Source organism: Cherax quadricarinatus, chromosome 13 (assembly GCF_038502225.1).
Source record: "Cherax quadricarinatus isolate ZL_2023a chromosome 13, ASM3850222v1, whole genome shotgun sequence".
Taxonomy (NCBI): Eukaryota; Metazoa; Arthropoda; class Malacostraca; order Decapoda; family Parastacidae; genus Cherax; species Cherax quadricarinatus.
Genome location: NC_091304.1, coordinates 163,956 through 185,583, shown reverse-complemented (window position 1 = coordinate 185,583; position 21,628 = coordinate 163,956). Strand labels below are relative to the sequence as shown.

Here is a 21,628-nt window from a genome sequence, read left to right as displayed (position 1 = left end):
CAGTTATGACCAATGATGTAACAATGCTCGATGGGGTCTAACACACAGTGACCTCTGTAATCCTTTTTTTTTTTTTTGCGCTACCGTTCACAGGCTGAGCAGTAGGACATGGGTTGCACCTGAACCAGCCTGACTCAGGCAACACTAACTTCACACACAGTGAAGAGGCGGGGCCAAGAGCTGAGTCTCGATCCCTGCAACCACAGTTAGGTGAGTACAGTGTCCATGGTTCGATCCCCGCCAGAGGTGGAAACATTGGCCGTGTTTCCTTACACCTGCTGTCCCGTTCACCTAGCAGTAAGTAGGTACCTGGGTGTTAGTCGACTAGTGTGGGTCGCATCCTGGGGGACAAGATTGAGGACCCCAATGGAAATAAGACAAGACAGTCCCTCCCTTTCTTGGGTTATCCTGGGTAGCTAACCTTCCGGGATTAAAAATCCAAACAAAATCTTATATCTTAACTGACTAACGCCACATATGTTCTACCGTCCCTACCCTCACATGTCCTCCTGATAACCTGAACTCTCCATTTTTCTTTCATTTAGTTTCTTTTCTCAGACCCAAAAGACATAAACCATCCCATAGAAATTCCGCACTAGCGGTGGACAACTTCCTCACTCTTACTTTTATCGTCAAAGACGAGAAAGAAGAGATAAAGTTACCCATACCAACAGTTACCAGGTGAGAAATAGTACATATAGTGACGCGTACTCGTTCTCACCTGGTAACTGTAGGTATGTATTGCCTTACTATTTCTCACCTGGTAACTATTTATATTTATTTATTAACACACTGGCCGATTCCCACCAAGGCAGGGTGGCCCGAAAAAGAAAAACTTTCACCATCATTCACTCCATCACTGTCTTGCCAGAAGGGTGCTTTACACTACAGTTTTTAAACTGCAACATTAACACCCCTCCTCCAGAGTGCAGGCACTGTACTTCCCATCTCCAGGACTCAAGTCCGGCCTTCCATTTTCCCTGAATCCCTTCATAAATGTTACTTTGCTCACACTCCAACAGCACGTCAAGTATTAAAAACCATTTGTCTCCATTCACTCCTATCAAACACGCTCACGCATGCCTGGTGGAAGTTCAAGCCCCTCGCACACAAAACCTCCTTTACCCCCTCCCTCCAACCTTTCCGAGGCCGACCCCTACCCCACCTTCCTTCCACTACAGACTGATACACTCTTGAAGTCACTCTGTTTCGCTCCATTCTCTCTACATGTCCGAACCATCTCAACAACCCTTCCTCAGCCCTCTGGACAACAGTTTTGGTAATCCCGCACCTCATCCTAACTTCCAAACTACGAATTCTCTGCATTATATTCACACCACACATTGCCCTCAGACATGACATCTCCACTGCCTCCAGCCTTCTCCTCGCTGCAATATTCATCACCCATGCTTCACACCCATATAAGAGCGTTGGTAAAACTTTACTCTCATACATTCCCCTCTTTGCCTCCAAGGACAAAGTTCTTTGTCTCCACAGACTCCTAAGTGCACCGCTCACCCTTTTCCCCTCATCAATTCTATGATTCACCTCATCTTTCATAAACCCATCCGCTGACACGTCCACTCCCAAATATCTGAATACATTCACCTCCTCCATACTCTCTCCCTCCAATCTGATATCCAGTCTTTCATCGCCTATTCTTTTTGTTATCTCACCTGGTAACTATAGGTATGAATTCTTTACTATTTCTCACCTGGTAACTGTAGGTATGTATTGCTTTACTATTTCTCACCTGGTAACTATAGGTATTAATTCTTTACTATTTCTCACCTGGTAACTGTATATATGGATCACTTTACTGTTTCTCAGCTGGTAACAAAGTACCTGTATCTGGGCCTACGTGAGCTTGCATTCTCATTATTATTCATTTGTTGAAGAGATTTTTCCTGTTGTTTAACTTCATTTTGAACCAATATCATTGATGCATGTTAATCTTTTTTTTTATATGTTCATATGGAAGACATTAATTTGGGATGTTGTTATACATTTTTCACCTTGCAAAGTTTATCTAAGCAAGCTAAGCTACTGTATTTTTAAGCTGCCAGTCAAAATCATTGCCTCCCTTGAAGGACAAATTTAGACCTAGTAAGGAAGTGGTAAAGTACATCCTTACTAGATCTAAATTTGGTTTGGCAATAGAGTTGTAGACGAGTGGAACAAGCTCACAGATAGTCTCGTAATGTACATTGGAATGCAGCATCTTCATAGCAAATGTCCAATGTTTTTGGTGTAGACATAGTTAACATTGGTTATTCTTACCTTGTTTTTATGCATTTCACAATGAACTGCGTAATGTGAATATCGATGGATGTTCATTATGCCCTCTGTTGGGCAAGTAACTAAGTAATGGAAGGGGGGAGTATATATGTGCTCCTAATATGTTATAGATGAGCACATTCTAAGACCTTTTTACTCTTTATGACTTGCCATAACCTTCATAGATTTTTTGATGACTGTTAGAAAGTAAGTCTTAACAGTCATCATTCCTTAATGAGCAATTGCAGCTCATTCTCCTAAGTCTGATGACACTGCTTCACATAATAATAATAATAATGATAATAATAATTATTTCTACAAGTACATGTACATGGTATACATGTCTAGCTGACATCAATGACATACTACTATATAGAAAGCCCCTTGTTATGCAGAGCATTTCAGGCAAATTAGGTCAGTTTTGTTCCAAGATATAACCTACACCAGTCGACTAACACCCAGGTACCTATTTTACTGATGGGATAACATAGATGTTCGGTGTAAGAAAACACGCCCAATGTTTCTACCCTCGGTGGGAATCAAACCTGGACCCCCAGCGTGTGAAACAAGAGCTTTAGCCACCAGGCCACGGGCCATCTCAACTTCTCACTTCACTTAGGAGCTAGGATTTTTGATTGGATCACAGCAGTGTCAACAATTTTATGTATTCTGGAAAGGCTTTAATTAGGCCTAAGAAAAGGTAACACTATAGTGTTACTTGTCCACCAGAGGGTTTTAACTTTACCAAAGTTTAATTAATAATCTCTACAAAGTTTGTCTTCAGGGTATTTTATTTTTATCATGTGGTCATGTTTTGTACAATATTCTAGAGAAAGAGAGCAAATATGTGTGCATGCTCTGTTTGCAATAACCAAGCTCTAACTCTTGGGTCATGTTTGGCACTTGTAAACTAAATAAAGATCTTAGTTACAATATATGCAAAAATGACTTAGGTGTTCTGTTCAGCACAAATCTAAAACCACGACAACAGTGCGTAAATGTTTGTAATAAAACTAATAGAATTCTCAGCTTCATATCAAAACTAAGCACTAAACCCACAAGGGTCATACAAGGAATGGACACAAATGCACTGGAAACCATACAGAGAAGAATGACGAAGTTGCTCTCAAATATCGGAAACCTTTCCTTCAAAGAAAGGTTGAAGGCACTGAATTTGCACTCTTGGGGAAAATGCAGAATGGAAGCAGCGGGGGTAATGACTGAGGTGTACAAACGTAAGTGTAATGTATAAAGGGGATATAAATAACATGCTGAAAATATCTAACGAAGATAGGACTCACAGCAATGGATTCAAATTGGACAAACTTACATTTAGCAAGAATATAAGGAAATTCTATTTTTGCAGTAATGGTGTAGATTAATGGAGCAAACCTCTGTATGTCATTGAAACAAGAACTTTGGGTAGTTTTAAATATAGTTTGGACAGGTATATGAGTCGATGTAGGTGGGTGTGAGTTTGACTTGCCTAGCATGGGCTAACAGGCCTACTGCAGTCCTTTGTTGTATTCATAATTATTTTATCAGTGTCCTGCATCCCAGACCTAATGGTTAAACATATTTATATTTAAATTAATGTATGATTTTTCCTTCACTGCTTCCTTCCTGTGTTTTATTCATTGCTTCATCTTGAAGCTTTTTCTTGTATCTCTGGATGTTTAGTCTCCATTTTTGGCTCTTCAACCTGGTGCCTCTGCCACCCATAACAATTTCTCCTGAGCCATTTTGTCAGAACTTCTGAGTATGCTGTGGCCATGTCTCCTCCTAGTTTTTTTTCTACCAGACATAGCCATCATTTAGCCTCATTCCCAACTTCAGCCCCCTGGCTTTGACCCATAGTTAGGCAAATATTTTTGTTAGTGGGTTTGGGTTTGAGAAGGACTTGCCTAGTATGGGCAAGTAGGCCTGCTGTAGTGTTCCTCCTTTCTTATGTTCTTATCAATTTTAGGTGTCTTGTATTAGAATGATTAAGCCCCTGATCAGCAAAACATCTTGACAAATGCCCTAACACCGACCACATTTGTCTTGTTTATATCTGTTGCTTACAGAAATTAATTGTTATTATATTCATGAAAAGCGCTCAACCTAAATGGGTCATTAAGCACTGATTTAATACTTGAAAAATGAGGTATGCTAATCTGTTTGTTGCTCTCAGTGAGGAATGGTCAGGGACATTAGGGTAAATAACAAGAGGTAATTAGGAACACAATTCACACTATTTATTTTGTTTGAGAAATCACAACACATGTATATTATTTATTATCCTCAGTAATATTTCTAGTCATTACACAAAAACTGTACAGACTCTTCAAATAAAAACACAGGTATCAGTTGCGAGAGGGGGGGGGAGTGGGTGATGGCTGCCCAGGGGGGAGGGGCGCCGGCCCAGAGCAATGAATGAGGGGCGACCAGTGACCTGTGTGGATGAGTGACCTGCAGGTAGGCCAGCAGGTCATCCTCCACACAACCAGTCACACACCAGCACCACCTCCATGTCCACACCTATAACAATGCTTATTATTGACACACCTGGTATTTAAAACAATACCAAAAGAGTTGAGTAGAAGCATCCCAGGGCATGAGGTTGCCATACTGCTGGCAGGCAGGCAGGCGGCAGACATGGCAACCTACTTGTGACAGAGTGGGTCATGTGTGGGCATGGGGATGTGGGTGTGGGCAAGGCACCTCAGCTGGCCACTTGCCCACACCAATCATGGCTGCAACAATGGATTCATTAAAGCTCAACAGCGAGAAGCAGAGAGACCTTCCGTGCCCATAACGGAAAAAGTGCAGTAACGGCAATAAATATTTTAAAAATATATGAAACATCTGGTATAAATTACAAAACTTATTTATGTACTCTACCCACATGGATACCTGCCTACCTTCAGAGCAACACACGACTATCCTCATTTTTCTCATCATACACAAACTGAAGACTGCACTGACGTCAAACACAGGCTGGTACAAAACTCTCGGTAAGTCCTGGGTAGCTCAGAGCACCACCTAGGGGAAAGCCTAAACCTACTGTTGTCACTTTATACAAAAAAAAAAAAGATAGCAAAGTGTGAAGAAGCTGGCCACGAGCCTATGGTCATGGGAAGCTGTTTAGGGAGAGGAAATGGGGAGGTTGAGGGATCAGGGTGTGAGATTCACACCACCTCTGTATGAGGAAGTTGCATTAAAATGTGAAGGAGAAAAGCTATATACACACAAAATGCTCTCAAAATATAAGCTATAAATACGGAGAGGAACGTGAGGTAAACTAGTCATGGATGGAATACGGTGCCACACACGTCACCAGTGACAGCGCTTGCACCCTCGGCCCTAGCCGAGGGTGAAAAACATAGCTACACTATCTAAGTGTATCAACAAAAAATAAAAGTGAGAATAAATAAAGCACATTAATGATAACATAAGAACATTTCTAATATAGAAAAGACTGGAACAAGACACGTTAGGTACTGGGAGAGGTTGGGTGAGACCGCCAGCTGAGAGGAGAGGGAGGTGAACTATCCACGAATGTTGATGGTGGTGCTATAACACTGCCACCACCACCATCACCACTACTGACACTAGCTCACCAACACCACTGCTACTACTACCACCACCACCACAGGCACCACAGGAAAGACTGGGAGGGGGAAGGGGGGGCCTGGAGCCACAGGGGGGACAACACATTAACAATGAGATCATGCGGCACACCGGACCCTTCCCACGGTATCCTGGTAAACACCCTATACTACACCACCACACCCATGGCACACCTATAGTACACTCATAATATACACAATCACACATGTGCACCAGTTGCACCCTGTGCACACAATAACCACCATTCAAAAGCAACACCTGTGGTGGTGGTAAAGTTGCAGATATGGTACCTGGTAGCCGAGGGAGAAAGACGGGGGGTGGTGATGTTGCCAAGGATGGCACTTCCCACCACCAACCCTACACACCAACCACACCTACAGGGGTTGTCGACACTAAAGTATGCACACTACTACTGATCCTCTCGTCTTATTGCTTAGTAAGTCAAAAAAAAAAGAGCCACAGCTGAAAATGTATTCACGGTCATCATGATCTGAAGTGTGGATGAGCTATTGACTTTTACACATTATTGAGGCGAAAACATTTATGCCAAAACATTATAACTTGCATAGATTACAATCGTTTTGATTTTAATTTCTCCTAAAAACAGTAATTATGTTTGCCATCAAGCAGGTGGTCTGATATGTTTGTCAGGGTCATGGGAAAACTGAAGCCGTGTTGATTGCCAAGCTGCCAGTGACCACGTCGGAGAGCTCGCACGAGACTCACGCCTCCACCCGTATGTCCAGTTAGCAGTCTGGGAAACTTCTTTAGTGTATTTTTAGCTGCCTGAACTGCACCAGTAGGTTATTTTTTTTAACTTTCCAGCCTGAGCTTTCGTGGAATAATGTCAGCACAATCTGTGAACTGCTACAGAGAAACTTCAGTAATAAAAACAAATATATCCCCTTAACAACATACACATTAACAAAGCAAAAATGCATAAAAAATTTACCCCTGGAAAAAGTATCTGGGTTAAAAGGATCTCATTATCCTTTTATTCGATAAATTTACTTGGCAAAACTATTAATTACATATAAATTATTTGAGTCTTTGCCTCTGTTCCCCCAAAATGACAGGTAATACAGATTTACAACTGGTTTATCAACCAATTAAACATCTAACAATATATATTCTTGTAGATAACAAAGATCATACATACAACCAACATTAATACAACCATTCCAACCCTCTAAAAAGGCCCACAACAATAACCCACCCATACATAAGACTGACATGCCATCCCTCCCCACACACACACACAGTCTTAGCATTCAGAATACAACCATTCATTTCCCTGCTGAAAGTGTCATTGTACCAGATAAAGACTGTTAAATGTGGCCGAGGAAACTTACAGAGCCATAGGAAACTATACTGTACAACCTGCCCTGTACCTGACTAAGGTGTGCGTCCCCCCACGATCATAACACAGACCACTACCCAGCTTCTAGACTGTGCTGACATATATCTTTTATTTTGTAAAATTTTACTTACATTACCATATACAGTATATATAAACTGATTTTTTACAATTATTCCCAAAATATTCAACATTATATATATTATTTGTACCACACATGAATTTATATAAGTAAATTGTAGCCTTAACTGGAGTTGTACATGGTGGGGAAATTATTAGCCAATTATCTACTGTAATTTGATGGTTCTTAACACAGTTCAACACCACAACCCTGACTGTCTACTGCTTGTGGGCAGACACCAGGTTTCAAACACTTGGATACAAGAGTTACGTATCAATCAATAGTTGGATACAGACGCCAGATGCAAAGCCATGGCATTGATAATTATGTCAAGAATTATTTGTCATTATTAAATTAACCCAACACAGTCAATATTATATATCTGAGCAATCAGAAGTCCATGAAACTAGAATAATGAGATTCTTAAGAGTTATATTAAGGCGATGTACTTGTGGGTCTACACGCAGTAAAAATACTACCAACATATAACCTCAGGTAATTACCTCCTTACAGCCTTAATGAGTATATAGCAACATAAGCTGTTTCTATATACAGTATTCAGGCAGTGCAAGAAAATTTGTATGAAAACATAAAAAAATAACTAATGATTGACCAGTTTACATACCGCAGGTGAAAATGAGTTAACCAGCATAAGTGCATCTCCTCAATATATCTCAAAAATGTGTCTACTGTGAAGTAGATAGTACCCTTGAGAAATTCATGGCTTAACAAACTGTATCAAATAGTCTGTGACAATTTTGTTCTGGGGGAGGTTTCACTACAAATCATTCAACTGCAAATATGGGTGGTAGATATAAACAAGTGTGTTAATATCATTTCAAAAACATCTGTCAACACTGTGCGCATGAATGATTGATGACTATATTGCACCAAAAGAGTATTGTGCTGTCCATATAAAAGGGTCTGGCTTCTTAATACTACTTTACATGATCTGTTGGAAGGAACTGTCTCAACACATACTTGTTCACAATCCTCCTGGACTGGGTACCAAAACAACTTATGTTTCATCACCTTGTGGAAGCCAATTGGGACTCCTTTTTTTTTTTTTTCACTTCCACACATACACACTTGTCCACATCACAAGTTTCTGTCTCTGACACACTGTCTGTAACGATTGATGCACATGGGGTAAGCTCAGTTCACTTCTGGCAGGACCTTCCAGCTTTATGGTTCACTGTAATGTAGGACTTTTTAGCCCCTTAAATCACTTTTGAGAAGGACTTAGTCCCCAGTTTCACTGATAGAAAGGACTTTTTTTTTTTTTTGTCCCCTGGTTTACTGCTACAGTGGGACTATGCTTCAGGATAGTCAACGAGACTACCCAGAGAGGCTGTTCCTAGCGTTTGTGAGCTGTGGGGAATCTGCCACAGGCCAGATGGGTCAGTCAGCCTGTTACACGGCTCATGAGATCACTGGCCAGTAATTGGTACACAACGCAGGAATGGTGATGCAACACTTGACGCTGTTCACTGAGGGGAGGAGTGCTGCTCTAGCGCATCACAATGCTTAGCAATTATTATTACCCTGTCATATATGGCAAACACTCCCTTCTCCACACACAGAGAACAGTTTACATACAATTAATCACTCAAGTGCCACAACCTCCTTCACTCTTGACAGCAAGGAGATGGAAGTGGAGCTTACCAGGTGCTCTAGGGTAACAAATATATAAAAAAGCTAAAACAAGGAACTGACACTGAGACAATACAGTGAGCATGGGAAACAGTGAGTCCTATTTCCTTTACATGGCTAGTACACTACACCAGAGTACTTCTATCATTACTATCCTTGCACCTTAAAATCCCCCAAAGCCCATACCCATACTGGTTTGCTTGATGCGCTCCAGCACGGCATTCTGAGAGTAACCTTGAGTATAGGGGGAGTTAGAATAGGGGGATGGGTAGGGAAAGCGTGGAGAGGGAACATGAAACCCAGGAGCTGTTGGTGGGTAGGGAAAAGTTGAGTGCCCTGGAGGGGGGTATCCGGGGGCAGCATCACTATATTGTGAATATGGGTAGGGTAGCTGTGACCCTGTCATGCCCATGGAGGAGTGAAGAGCACCCATGGGACCCATGGAGGATCCACCCATACTTGAGCTCATGGGTGTGGGTGAACTCATCAGACTGGGAGATCCCATAAATGATGAGCCCATGGAAGGGGTTGGAGCCAACATGGAGGGGCTCATAATATCTGGATACGAGGAGTGTGGAGGTGGCCCAGGGGCAGTTGGAGGAGCAGGGGAGTAGGACTGGCTGTACATGGAGGGGGATGGGGCAGGGGCACTGCTCGTCAACGATGACACACTAAATGAGCTTGTCGACGCTTGTGGTGACCCCAGGTCATAAGCACTACTATATGACATAGTGGTACTAATGCTGCTATTTGCCAGTGAGCTCACACTGAAATTTGTACTGAGGTTTGTACTGTTGGAGCTGTAGTGAGGGGAGTATGGGTGTGAAGACTGTGGGGAGCCATAGTGGGAGGTGGGGTATGCCGAGGCTCCTGAGCTGCCCCCGCCTGGGTAGCTCTGGTACGTGGAGGTGGGCGGAACGTTACCAGGGCTAAAGGGGGCTGATCCCGCAGGGGGGCCGGGGGTCGTTGGATTGGAACAAGGGGCAGAATTTGAGTGAGCAGAATGTTGGCTGCTTGTCTCATGTTCATTGAGGCTAGGTATCTGGTCCACTAATGACTCTAGACCAGACAAGCTCTTCGATGCTACGTCCCCCTTGCTCACAATCGTTGGTGACTGTCCTGGGTGTACAGCAGATGGCTTCACCATTGATGGCGAGTGCGAAGCATTTGAAGGATACGAAGGGTAATTCTGGTATGAGCTGCCATCTACTGGGGTTGTGGGGTTTGAGAACTGGCCAGGCATAGTAGGGGTAAGCTGGGGCTGGTCCCTTGTAGCTAATGGTACAGACGCCTTACCATCTTCTTGATGACTTGGAGTGAGAGCTGCTGAGCTCTGTGTGTCTGAAGCACCAATGGACATGTCTCCCTCAGGCATGCTGCTAGGAGGTTCAAAATCTGGTTGGGTCATGAGCGGTGATGCAGGAGGAGAAGAAAGACCTAAGTGATGTTCTTCATCAACTTTTAAATCTGTTGGTGCCTCAGTTTGTTGTTGGCCATAAGATGTCGTAGTTCTTTGCTGGTGCTGAGGATTGACTGGGTTGACTGTTGGACCTGGGGAATACCCTGGAGACTGACCAAACTGTTGTGGTGTTGGTCCTCTTGGAACCATTGCTGGATTGAGGCTGGGGGTCTGACTGTGGCTGGGAGGTTGAGTGTGGACAGGGGTCTGATTGTGGCCAGGAGTCTGGCTGCCAGCGATGTGATTTGGGGTGAGACTGCCACCTCCGTGAACAGGGGTATGGCTACCATACTGTGGAGAGAATGTCTGAGCACCTGGGTTTGGGCTAAACCCTGTTGGGGACATCATTCCATTCATATGTGCCATGCCCACAGGTGGTGGTGGTTGCTGTTGACCTAACTGCTGTTGACCTAACTGAGGATGTTGACTTAGATGCTGTGGATGGTGAAGGTGTTGATGGTGCTGTTGTGCTAACATTTCTTTTAGAGCTTTAGGTTTCCTTCCCGGTCGCTTAGGGGGAGGAATGGTGCCATCTTCCAGAACTTTCTTTGGTCTCCCTCTTTTTTTCTTTATTGGTTGTTCACCATTAAACATCAATGGGTCAGTATTTTGAGGCCGAGGCCGAGGACGGGGCGGGGCATTAGGATCGTCTGGAGTTTTCTTCGGTCTGCCACGCTTCTTCCTGATTGGTATGGTAGGACAATCCATACAGTCAAGCTGTTCTCTGGTCATCCCATTGAGGTTAAAAAGTGTTTGTGGCATTTCTTTGCTAATTTCATCTTCTTCCACATCCATATCAAGCTTCGTGGGTATGTCAACTTCTTCCTTGATAATTAGCCTATCGTCATCATGCACAGGGGAACCCATGGGATCAGGCGGCCGGCATAGTTCTCCCGGCTGGCCTTCACACCCAAGTTCTACCTTCTCACTAGGGTCCATTTTTAAATTCTTTACTTTTGCATTAATAAATGTGATTTCCTCCTCGTTTAGTTCATCCAGTGTACCTTTCAGGAAATCACGGAATTTCCGAAGAGCTGTATAAAAAGGGACTTTATCGAGTGCCCTTGGAAGCTGTGCACAGCGTGCAGACGATGACGGCATCACCCATACGTGCTGAAAAGAAAACAAAAGTGAGTACTTAAGACTTACAAATGCAAAATTTAAGCTTTACATAATCAATAATTACAATCAATAATTCAGTCTCTCCTCTCAATGCATTACAATTGTCACTTCCCAAATTTGTAACCAGAACAGCACCAAAATATTTCCCCAGATTAGTTTTGTTACTATTTATGTATTTTCAATAGTCCCATATCTATGACATAATAAATAGAGTACAATAAATACTGAAGAGCTCTACTGTATGTTGTTTGGACTTAGCTAAGAGACTGTCATATTATACTTCACATAGATATACGTGCAGAATACTCAGGAAACACTTTTTCAGCATAAGGGAGTTTAGACAGTGGGGTCTCAGCTTACAAAGCTCCAACTTAGGGTGATTGAACTAATAAACTCGGTTCAAAAACATTATATTGCAAAAATAATTGTTTTAAGAATGTCAATTTGCAGTTACAAACATGAATGACAAATAACCATCCTCTTTTCTGTAATTTTCAAGAGAATAATAGTTTCAGGGCTACAGACCACTAATTTGTAACTGAAAACATCAGGAACCAATCTCTTACACAGATGGTTATTTGTGTATCGTTCCAGTTATGGTATTGTGCCTTTTTTTAACAGATCTCTTAAGTTGGGGTCCTACTAATCATTTTGCATATCCAATTATAGGAGTGTCTACTGTACTTGGTTTACTGCAGGTGTCTACCACTTTCATCACACATAATCATGACCACTACAGCAATAAAATAAGTGAAAATGGCACACTCTTAAGCATCCAGACTGTCACTACCGTTTGCTGCATGACTGGCCCCAGGCCAGGGGTAGGCAAACTCAAGAAACAGGTCACAATAAAATGGCCTCTAACCTCAAATACTGTACATTAATGAGTGCGCATCTTCAGTTTTAGTAAAATCTTTCCTGTTGGCACTGTATATTATTACAGTCAAAACTAAGTACTAAACCCACAAGGGTCATACAGCGTCGCACTATACAAAAGCTTGTTTTCTTCAGAATAGCTTTAAAAGCAGCAGACTCTGAACTTATACTTACTGTGCGAGTTCCTTCAATCTTCTCTGGTTGTCTCCCAAACGTGAATTCTTTTTTCCCAGAAAAAATTTCGTAAATTCCTTTACCATTAAAGACAGCAATTCGAGGCTGATACCGCTGCAGTTTTGACAAGAGAATTTGTCCGCCTGTGGAAATGGAAGCAAATCGTGAAGAAAAGAATTCTAAGGAAGCATCTAGTTTGGTCAATTTTTTATTATTAGAACTTCTATAATCACAAGTGAAAAATATGCATAATAGTAAAGTGCATAAGTTGCTGCAGTATATCTGCATACAGTCAGCCATCTAAATTCACAGAGGATTATAATTTCACAGATCTCTTTAGATCAATGAACTACAAATAATGCCAAAATCAACATTTTTTTTTTTTTCTGATGGTGTTATTGTTGTCAAGTTTTAAGGTCCATGACAACCCCAGGGCCTTGTATACTCAGTAGTTTTTGGGCTTAAGATTTAAGCAATATGTACCAAAGCCCTTAGTAACAGATACAGTAGTGCCCCACTTTACGGCGTTCCGCTAATACGGGATGTCAAATTATGACCAAAATTTGCTATACGGCAAGCGGTCTTTCAAATACGGCATGCCCCACTCAGTTTGTTTATATTCTCGGTGACCACATCTATTATGTCAGGAAACTTTCCAAAATTTCAAGTGCTTTAAAGTTACTGTGTATTTTATATGTATGTACTCTGATAATTATACTTATGTGTACCTGTACCTAAATATACTTACACACTGTGCTGGTGTGTAGGTACACATTAAAATCGCCGAGTCTCTCTACTCATGACGCCAATACTACGTAATAATAATCACTCTTGGGCACATTAAATGTCTTATTTTACATTAATACATTGTATAGGCATTTTCATTAATCCATCTATGATATTTTCCTCAAAATTATATAAGAAACACATTACATAGCATATAAACATGATACATACACTCACAGAATAAAAATTGACATAAATATGAGATTTGTTTACAAAGCGGCTGTGTAGGTAGTGTTGGAAGAATTACGTTTTCTCTAGTCAAACTGGGGGATAACTGTAGAAAAATATTCTTTTCGTATGCCTTCACTCTATATATAGCAATTCACGACCCTCGTGCGTTTAGTGCTTTTTATTATGACAATAATAATAATAATAATAATAATATCTTCATTCACTCTAAAAATGGTGTGTTGCCGTTTGTTTATTCTGTACTAATGTGTACAACTTGTACACAATGTAAGAGTATTTGTATTGTGAGGTAATTATTATTATAATAAAAAAAATATTGAAGTAAATGTTTTACAAACTCTTACAAACGTACGTGAATGAACTAAAAGTAGACACATATTAATACGCATTTATTTCGCCTGACCAAGTGATCGCCCACTACCTGTCCAGTTTGTGTTCTTACATTGTCTCAACTCTGTATCTCATTCTCTCTCTCGTTTACTCTTTCATTAACTAGTTGGCTCTCATTGACGATGGCGTCTAAGCTTAGCTGTAATAAAAAGAGGAGTCGTAAGCCTCTTGCTTTAAGTGCCAAGTTAGAGGATAATGGTGTGCCTTTCTGATTTTATTCAATAAACACCCTGCCACTCACCTCTCACACATTAATATTAATATTTTAAGGTAAGTAAAAAGTGTACTCTGTGTGTATCTTACCTTTTATTGTGTTTTTAATGCCTATTTCTGTTGCTAACTTAATATAAGTTAGTGTAAACTTGTTGTCTGGCATTTATTGCATATTTTATATGTGCTCTGATAATAATACTTGTGGACTTGTGTGGCAGCCGAGCGGAGGGACAGCATTATGTTTTCTCTGCTCAGCCACCAGAGAAAACATGTATGAATCTGCGTTTGGCCCAGCCACTCCCCCACTCCGCTTTTGTTTGCAATTTTTGGCATGAATTATTCATTACTTCTCCCTTCGTTTATGATGGCATCTAAAGGTAGTTGTTAGAAACGATTAAATTCAGTGAACAAGGTATGTTGATGCTAATAATGTGGCTCTGAGCCACAGTGTAGGTAGCCAGTAGGTGTAGCCCAGGCGAGCTACACCTACTGGCTACCTACACTGACTTCCTACAAGTAAACACTACTCACCTCTCTTCCTACATTAAGACTACACATATTTTAAGGTAAATGATGAGTGTACTGTATGTGTATTTTAACTCCCTGGGCTGTTTTCAATATCGTATATTAAGTATGAGATGGGGAGCCAGGGCTACCTACACCTGACTTCCTACAAATAAGTACTACTCACCTCTCGCCCTACATTAAGATTACAAATACTTTAACCCTTCAGGGTCCAAGGCCAAAATCTGAAGTGGTGCCCCAGTGTCCAAGAATTTAAAAAAAAAAAAAAAATTATTTTTTCTTATGAAATGGTAGAGAATCTTTTTGTCAAGGTAATAAAACAAAAAGTACGAAATTTGATGGAAAATTGACGAAATTATGCTCTCGCGAATTTTGATGTGTCAGCGATATGTAGGAATCAGCGATTTTGCCGACTTTGACTCCCATTTTAGGCCAATTACAATATTCAAGTCAACCAAATTCTTAGCTATTTCACTAGTATTACTTCTATTCTATCGATTGAGCACAAGAAATCGCCAAGTCAGCTGTTTCAACTACAAAATAAAGTGATCGGAAATTGGTAATTTGGCCAATTTAACACAAAGTTCAAAATATTCCAATTTCAAAATAGGCTCCAGAATAAACAATGTAGGTATTCCTGGCACTAAACTAACATTTCCTCTGTTCATTAGTTACATTTTGAGGCTTTACAAATAAATTCCAGTTTGAGTTTTTATTCACATAATGAATTTTTATTCACACCAAAAAATAGAATTTTACTGTTATGCAATATTGTAACAATTGTATAAATATCATCACCACATTTGTGAATGTATATTAGACCCACCAGCTGGCATGTATTAGACGTGTGAAGTCGTTTGTTTACTCTTGAACATCGGCAAAAATTTAACATTTCCGCTACTTTGAGCTCAGTTTCAAGCCATTTCCCGTGCTAAAACCAATCAAAATCATCTCTATTTCTGTAATATGTCATCCATTCTATCAAATGAGACCAAGAAATCGCAAATACAACTATAAAAAACATACGAAAAAACACTGCAAAGTCGCTGTTTTAATAAAAAATCACGGTCTGTTTTTTTTCTCTCATTATACACATTGTGCTGCAGGATTTGTTTTATGTGGTGCACACATACCACATAGATGTATTCTCTCATATCTAGGCCCAAATTTACCACTCGCAGTTTATCAGGGTGAGCTGAGCTCATGGCGTAGATCTACGGTTTGAACCCTGAACGTAAAGCTGTAGATCTACGGGACGGACCCTGAAAGGGTTAAGATAAGTAATGGGTGTACTGTGTATGTATTTTACTTTTTGTGTTTTTAATGCCTAGTTCTATTACTAACTTAATATAATTTAGTGTAAACTTGTTGTCTGGCATTTATATGCATTTATAAATGGAAAAAATGGTGTTCTGCTTTCCGGCAATGTCTGCTTTCCAGCAATAGCCTGGAACCTAACCCGCCGTATAAGTGGGGCCCTACTGTATAAGGGCTACAACAGCTCAATGGCCATCAAGGTCTTCTAATGTGCATAGTGAGCACTAAAATAAAAACCATATTCATTTAGAAATTCCTTTCTTTTTGAGACTTCTGTGCTGGCTTTGATTGCGGCGTGCAGACGGCTTGCTCTGGGCTGAGCATTGGTAGCAATTTTTCCTCTTCATTCTTTTGAAGTTTTTTCATGTTTTATTGCCCACTCCAATACTTTAATGGTTGCTGCACCATACATCAGCCCTTTTTTTATATGTTTTTGCTGAAGATATTTATGCAGCTGAAAAAGTAAGTAGGTTACTAACACAGAAAGGGGTACGAGTGTCTTGTTCTGGTGGGGCTTAGGTAGGGAGGTCCACCTGACATAATTGGGAAAACTTGTTTCTTTTATGTTTAATGACCATTTTCCCATTTCTACCTTTTCCACCCCTTCCAGGACACCGAGAAGCAGGGCTTCCTACAGCACATGCTGTCAGTGTCCTGAATACTCCAATAATAATATATAAATTTATGCCACTATATATATATCCAGCTGTTGACCACAAAATATAACAAGAAGTATGCTGCATGATTATTTTGTTTATATATTTATATATATATATATATATATATATATATATATATATATATATATATATATATATATATATATATATATATATATATAATATATATATATATATATATATATATATATATATATATATATATATATATATATATATATATATATATATATATATATATATATATATATACCGCCCCCAGAGACAGCACAATGTATGCATCGCCTTACCACTTGAGCCAGTGATCCTACAAGAATCACACATGCAGCTGAGCTGAAATTAATCCTCGAGATACCACTGCCATGAGTGTCCTCGGATCATGAGAAAAACATGTAGCTCAGCTGCATGCGTGATTCTTGTAGGATCGCAGGCTCAAGTGGTAAGGCGATGCGTACATAGTGTTTTCTCTGAAGGCAGTATAAGGTTCATAGGGTCGAATCCTGGCCTGCCGCAGTTTGGTAAATGATATGTATGTGTGTGAGCAGGATGGCACTAGAAAGGTATGCAAAACATGCATGAGGAAGCCTGAGGTGGTGTCTGGCAAGCACAGGGCAGTCCTCCTACTTACATATTCCTGGTGTTCTTCTACATTTCTTAAAAATGCCCTAATTTTATATAGTTTTGTATACAGTATCTTGACTGCATGCCATCTGTATAAAGTATATATACTTTATTTATAAGAAATTATAATGCTGCATGCTATCCCTTTGTTAATATATGTACAGTAGGGCCCCACTTATATGGCAGGTTAGGTTCCAGGCTACCGCCGTAAAGCAGAAATCGCCGTAAAGTGGAACACCTTTTTTTCCACTTATAAATGCATATAAATACTAGATAACAAGTTTACACTAACATATATTAAGTTAGCAATAGAACTAGGCATTAAAAAAAACAATAAAAAAGTAAAATACACATATAGTACACTCATTACTTACCTTAAAATATTTGTAGTCTTAATGTAAGGTGAGATGAGTAGTATTTATTGTAAGAAATCATGTGTGGTATGTATGGTAGCCAGCCAGGCTACCATACCAGGCCAACCCATCCACACATAATATTCTATGACATTTAAGCATCCCAGAGTGATAAAATGCATATACAGTTCACTCATTAGTTACCTTAAAATATTTGTAGTCTTAATGTAGGGTCAGAGGTGAGTAAATGAGATAAAATGAGTAAATGAGAGAGAGAGAATGAGTACATGAGAGAGGACACTTGCGGAGTTATGTAAACAAACCAGACGAACACCAGTTTTGTAAACAAACCAAGCAAACATGTTTGGTTTGTGTACAAGTTGTCTCTATGTTCATAGGGTAGAATAAATTGAGGAACACCCCCCATTCTCAGGTAACACCATTTTTTTAGAAGAAATGACGCTCTGAGTGAAGGCATACAAAAGGAATATTTTTCTAGTTACCCCCAGTAACACATTTTCTCGTATGCTGGACTAGAGAAAACGTTATTCTTGCCGTCACTTGTACAAGCTGTCTGGCTACCACATCTCATATTTATGTTTATTCTACTGTAGGGTGTATTTATAATCTTTATATATTATGTATCGTGTTTATTATATAATTTTGAAAAAAAATATCATAGATGGATTAATGAAAATGTGTACATTAATGTAATACATGTATATGACATTTAATGAGACTTGGTGATTATTATTTAGTATTATTCCCCTCAAGGAAGGTTCCTTGATGTTGGTGAGGGGCTCTTGATTTAGGGAATTAGATCTGTGCTCCAGTTCCCCGAATTAAGCCTGAATGACTTCCACATCCCCCCCCAGGCGCTGTATAATCCTCCGGGTTTAGCGCTTCCCCCTTGATTATAATAATAATAATAATTTAGTATTATTATCATTACTAATATGGCGTCACTCGTACAAGTCGTCTGGCTACCACATCTCATATTTGTTTATTTATTCTACTGTGGGGTGTATTTATCATCTTTATATGTTATGTATAGTGTTTATTATATAATTTTGAAAAAATATCAGACTGATTAATGAAAATGTGTATATTAACGTAATATGCGACATTTAATGAGACTCGGTGATTATTATCATTATTATTATCATTACTAATATGGCATCTCGAGACATAAGACACTCTTACTGATTTTAATGTGTACCTGAACACCAGCACAGTGTGTAAGTTCATTTAGGTACAGGTATACACAAGTATAATTATCAGAGTATATATAAAATATGAAATAACTTTTAAAAAACTCTTGAAATTTTGGAGTTTCCAGACATAATGGAGAGACGTGGTGCTTACGAGCTCAAGGAGAATGTAAACAAGTCAGGTGGGGCACGGTGACCATATTAGAAAGTCAGGTGAGAGGAGCCGTATAGCAAGTTTTGGTCATAATTTGAAATGTCCGTATTAGTGGAATGCCGTAAAGCAAAATGCTGTAAAGTGGGGCCCTACTGTATGTATACGCTGGCTGAAGGTAAATTACATGTACTGTACCTTGTTTCTCATACAAATTGTTCCTTTTTTTGTTACACAATTCATATAATGCAAAATATTTGTTTTTCAAACTAGTCTATAACTTATCATGTGTGCAGTTAATGAACATGAGAATAATTAGAATTATTCATGTGACTCTTAGTAAAAAAAAAAAAGTTGGATATTCAAAATTCACAAATTTTGTTGACCATGAATTTGGAGGGCTGACTGGCAAGCTCAGAATTATTAAATTAAAGTTTGATTAATGCATTAAACTATAAACTCACATTTTAGATACAGATTGCATGACTTAAAAAAAAAATTAATTTTTCAATAGAACAAGAAAAGAAAAACTGACTTGATACATATTTGTAAGGATGGTAATAAAGCTCTGGTGATGACTGACACTGTGGGTTCCTTAAAACTACTATACCAGTACAGTACTGTCCCTTTAAGAGAAAAGCTTTGATGCTGGTGAAGAGCTCTTGATCCAAGGAATTGAAGCTACCCTCACTTTCCTTGCATCAAACCTCATTAATCCTCCCTCCCCATGGTCCAGGAATTGTATAAGCCTTAGGGCTTTAAAGATTTCCCATGAACAAAATGATGATAATTTACCATCACTGTACTGTACATGTAATAACTTCTACAACTTTTAAAACTCGACATATGCTTAACCCAGCACTGCACCTTCTTTGATTTCTTTTCTTGTTAAATCTGCTGATCCCCTTGTCGTCCGAGCAACAATATTAGTGAAGCCAATACCGTGCTCTAACAAACGGAAGTCATCCTCAGATGTGAGTGGTTCTGGGATCAGTCCTGACAGGTAGAGGCATTTCCCTGCAAGAAATAAACCTTACCTCAATTATACAAAACATTGCCAAAGAGCATAAGCAAATGAAAAATTCATGCTGTATATAGTATATGCATTATACTGTATACCTATGTACATAATAATCCATTAGTGAAGCTAGAGAGACGTGAGACTGACAATGGCAAGACAAACTTATGTGGATTGTTACAAGAGCACTGTACAAAGATAAAATTTTTATGTAACTAATGAAAAATGAGAAACCGCTTAGCACAAAAAATTGAAACACAGGTAGAGATCTGTATACAGTACTTCAGCTTCAGAGGCCCCTCATCAGAGACTGTGCTGAAAAGGCTGTCTGACTGAATCTGAAGGATGCAGGTATCGATGTTTCTATTTTCTGTCCATGCTGTTCCTCACTTTTCCTCAGTACTTATGACACTTTAATGCAAGCATGACTATGATACACAACTACCATGACAGCAGCAACTACTGAAATAATTTTATTTGTGACTTGTTCAAGGAAAAAAAACAGGGCTATATGATATAAGAAAAGTATATGCAAGGGGCAATGATGTTTCATAGAAGCTTTTTAAGACAATTATCTTAGTCTTTCAAGGGAAAGATTAGTAGGAAAGATGATGAGAGAAGTGAATAATAAACAAAATATCTACAACTTAAGGAAGGTACATTAAGAACTAATGTTGGATGGAATGCCAGCTACAAACTTAAATATAATACAGCCATTTTTAAACAAAATACAAATAGTTTAATAATTAGGAGAAAGCAGAGCAGTAAGTTGTAAAAAAAGAAAAGGGATAATAGATCAGTGATAGCCTGATAAGAAAACCAGGTAAGAGAGAGGGATGGGTATCAAAATGTCAACAAGTAATGTTACACGCACTGTCAGAAAGTAAAACACTGCCTTGTGATTCTGTCTACTATCTTTGAAAAATAATCCTTCAAGGGGTATGCCTTGATGCTGGTAAAGGGCTTTCAATCTAAGGAATTGGAGCTGCCCCTCTTCTTCCTTGGATCAAATCTGGTTATATACCATTCCTCAGGCACCTAATGATCTTTATAGATTCAGCACTCTCTCATAAATTTAGTAATCTCAATATAAAACAAATCTAAACCCCATGGATAGCTTGCATTAGTCTTTTTTTATATAAAATGTGTTCTACAAATAAAATTTTCCAACATATATATAGTATATAATAAAATATTAGTAATATATCAGACATGCAGTTTTAACTAAAGAATGAAATGAAAAAATATGGAAAGCAATAATGGAGGAAACTATATTTTCTTCCTGTCTCCCATAGTGAGTGAGTGAGCCTTTAATAAATTAAATGACACACTTGCCATTACACTGTCAGTTTAAAAAAAAACTGTAATACTGTACAGTATTGTGTATAAAAAATAGCTTCATGCTAATAAATTGCAATGCTCATGACAAGGCTTGCAGCATTAAACAGTTCAGTATTACCCATATATTCTAAACCGTAAGTTGCAGGGTGTATTTATAGACAAAAAAGGCAAAACATTTTACC

General features: G+C 39.3%; 1 protein-coding gene across 1 annotated transcript in view; it reads right to left on the bottom strand.

Annotated features, from left to right (window-relative positions):
- Positions 1-3,050: 3,050 nt before the first annotated feature.
- Positions 3,051-21,628, bottom strand: part of LOC128688586 (uncharacterized) — a 140,267-nt gene continuing 121,689 nt past the window's right edge. The window contains exons 9-11 of the mRNA XM_070084758.1: positions 19,955-20,104; positions 12,652-12,794; positions 3,051-11,592 (exon numbers count right to left, since the gene is read on the bottom strand). Coding sequence (XP_069940859.1) covers positions 9,184-11,592; positions 12,652-12,794; positions 19,955-20,104 — 2,702 coding nt within the window. The 3' untranslated portion in view covers positions 3,051-9,183. The remainder of the gene's footprint in view (positions 11,593-12,651; positions 12,795-19,954; positions 20,105-21,628) is intronic.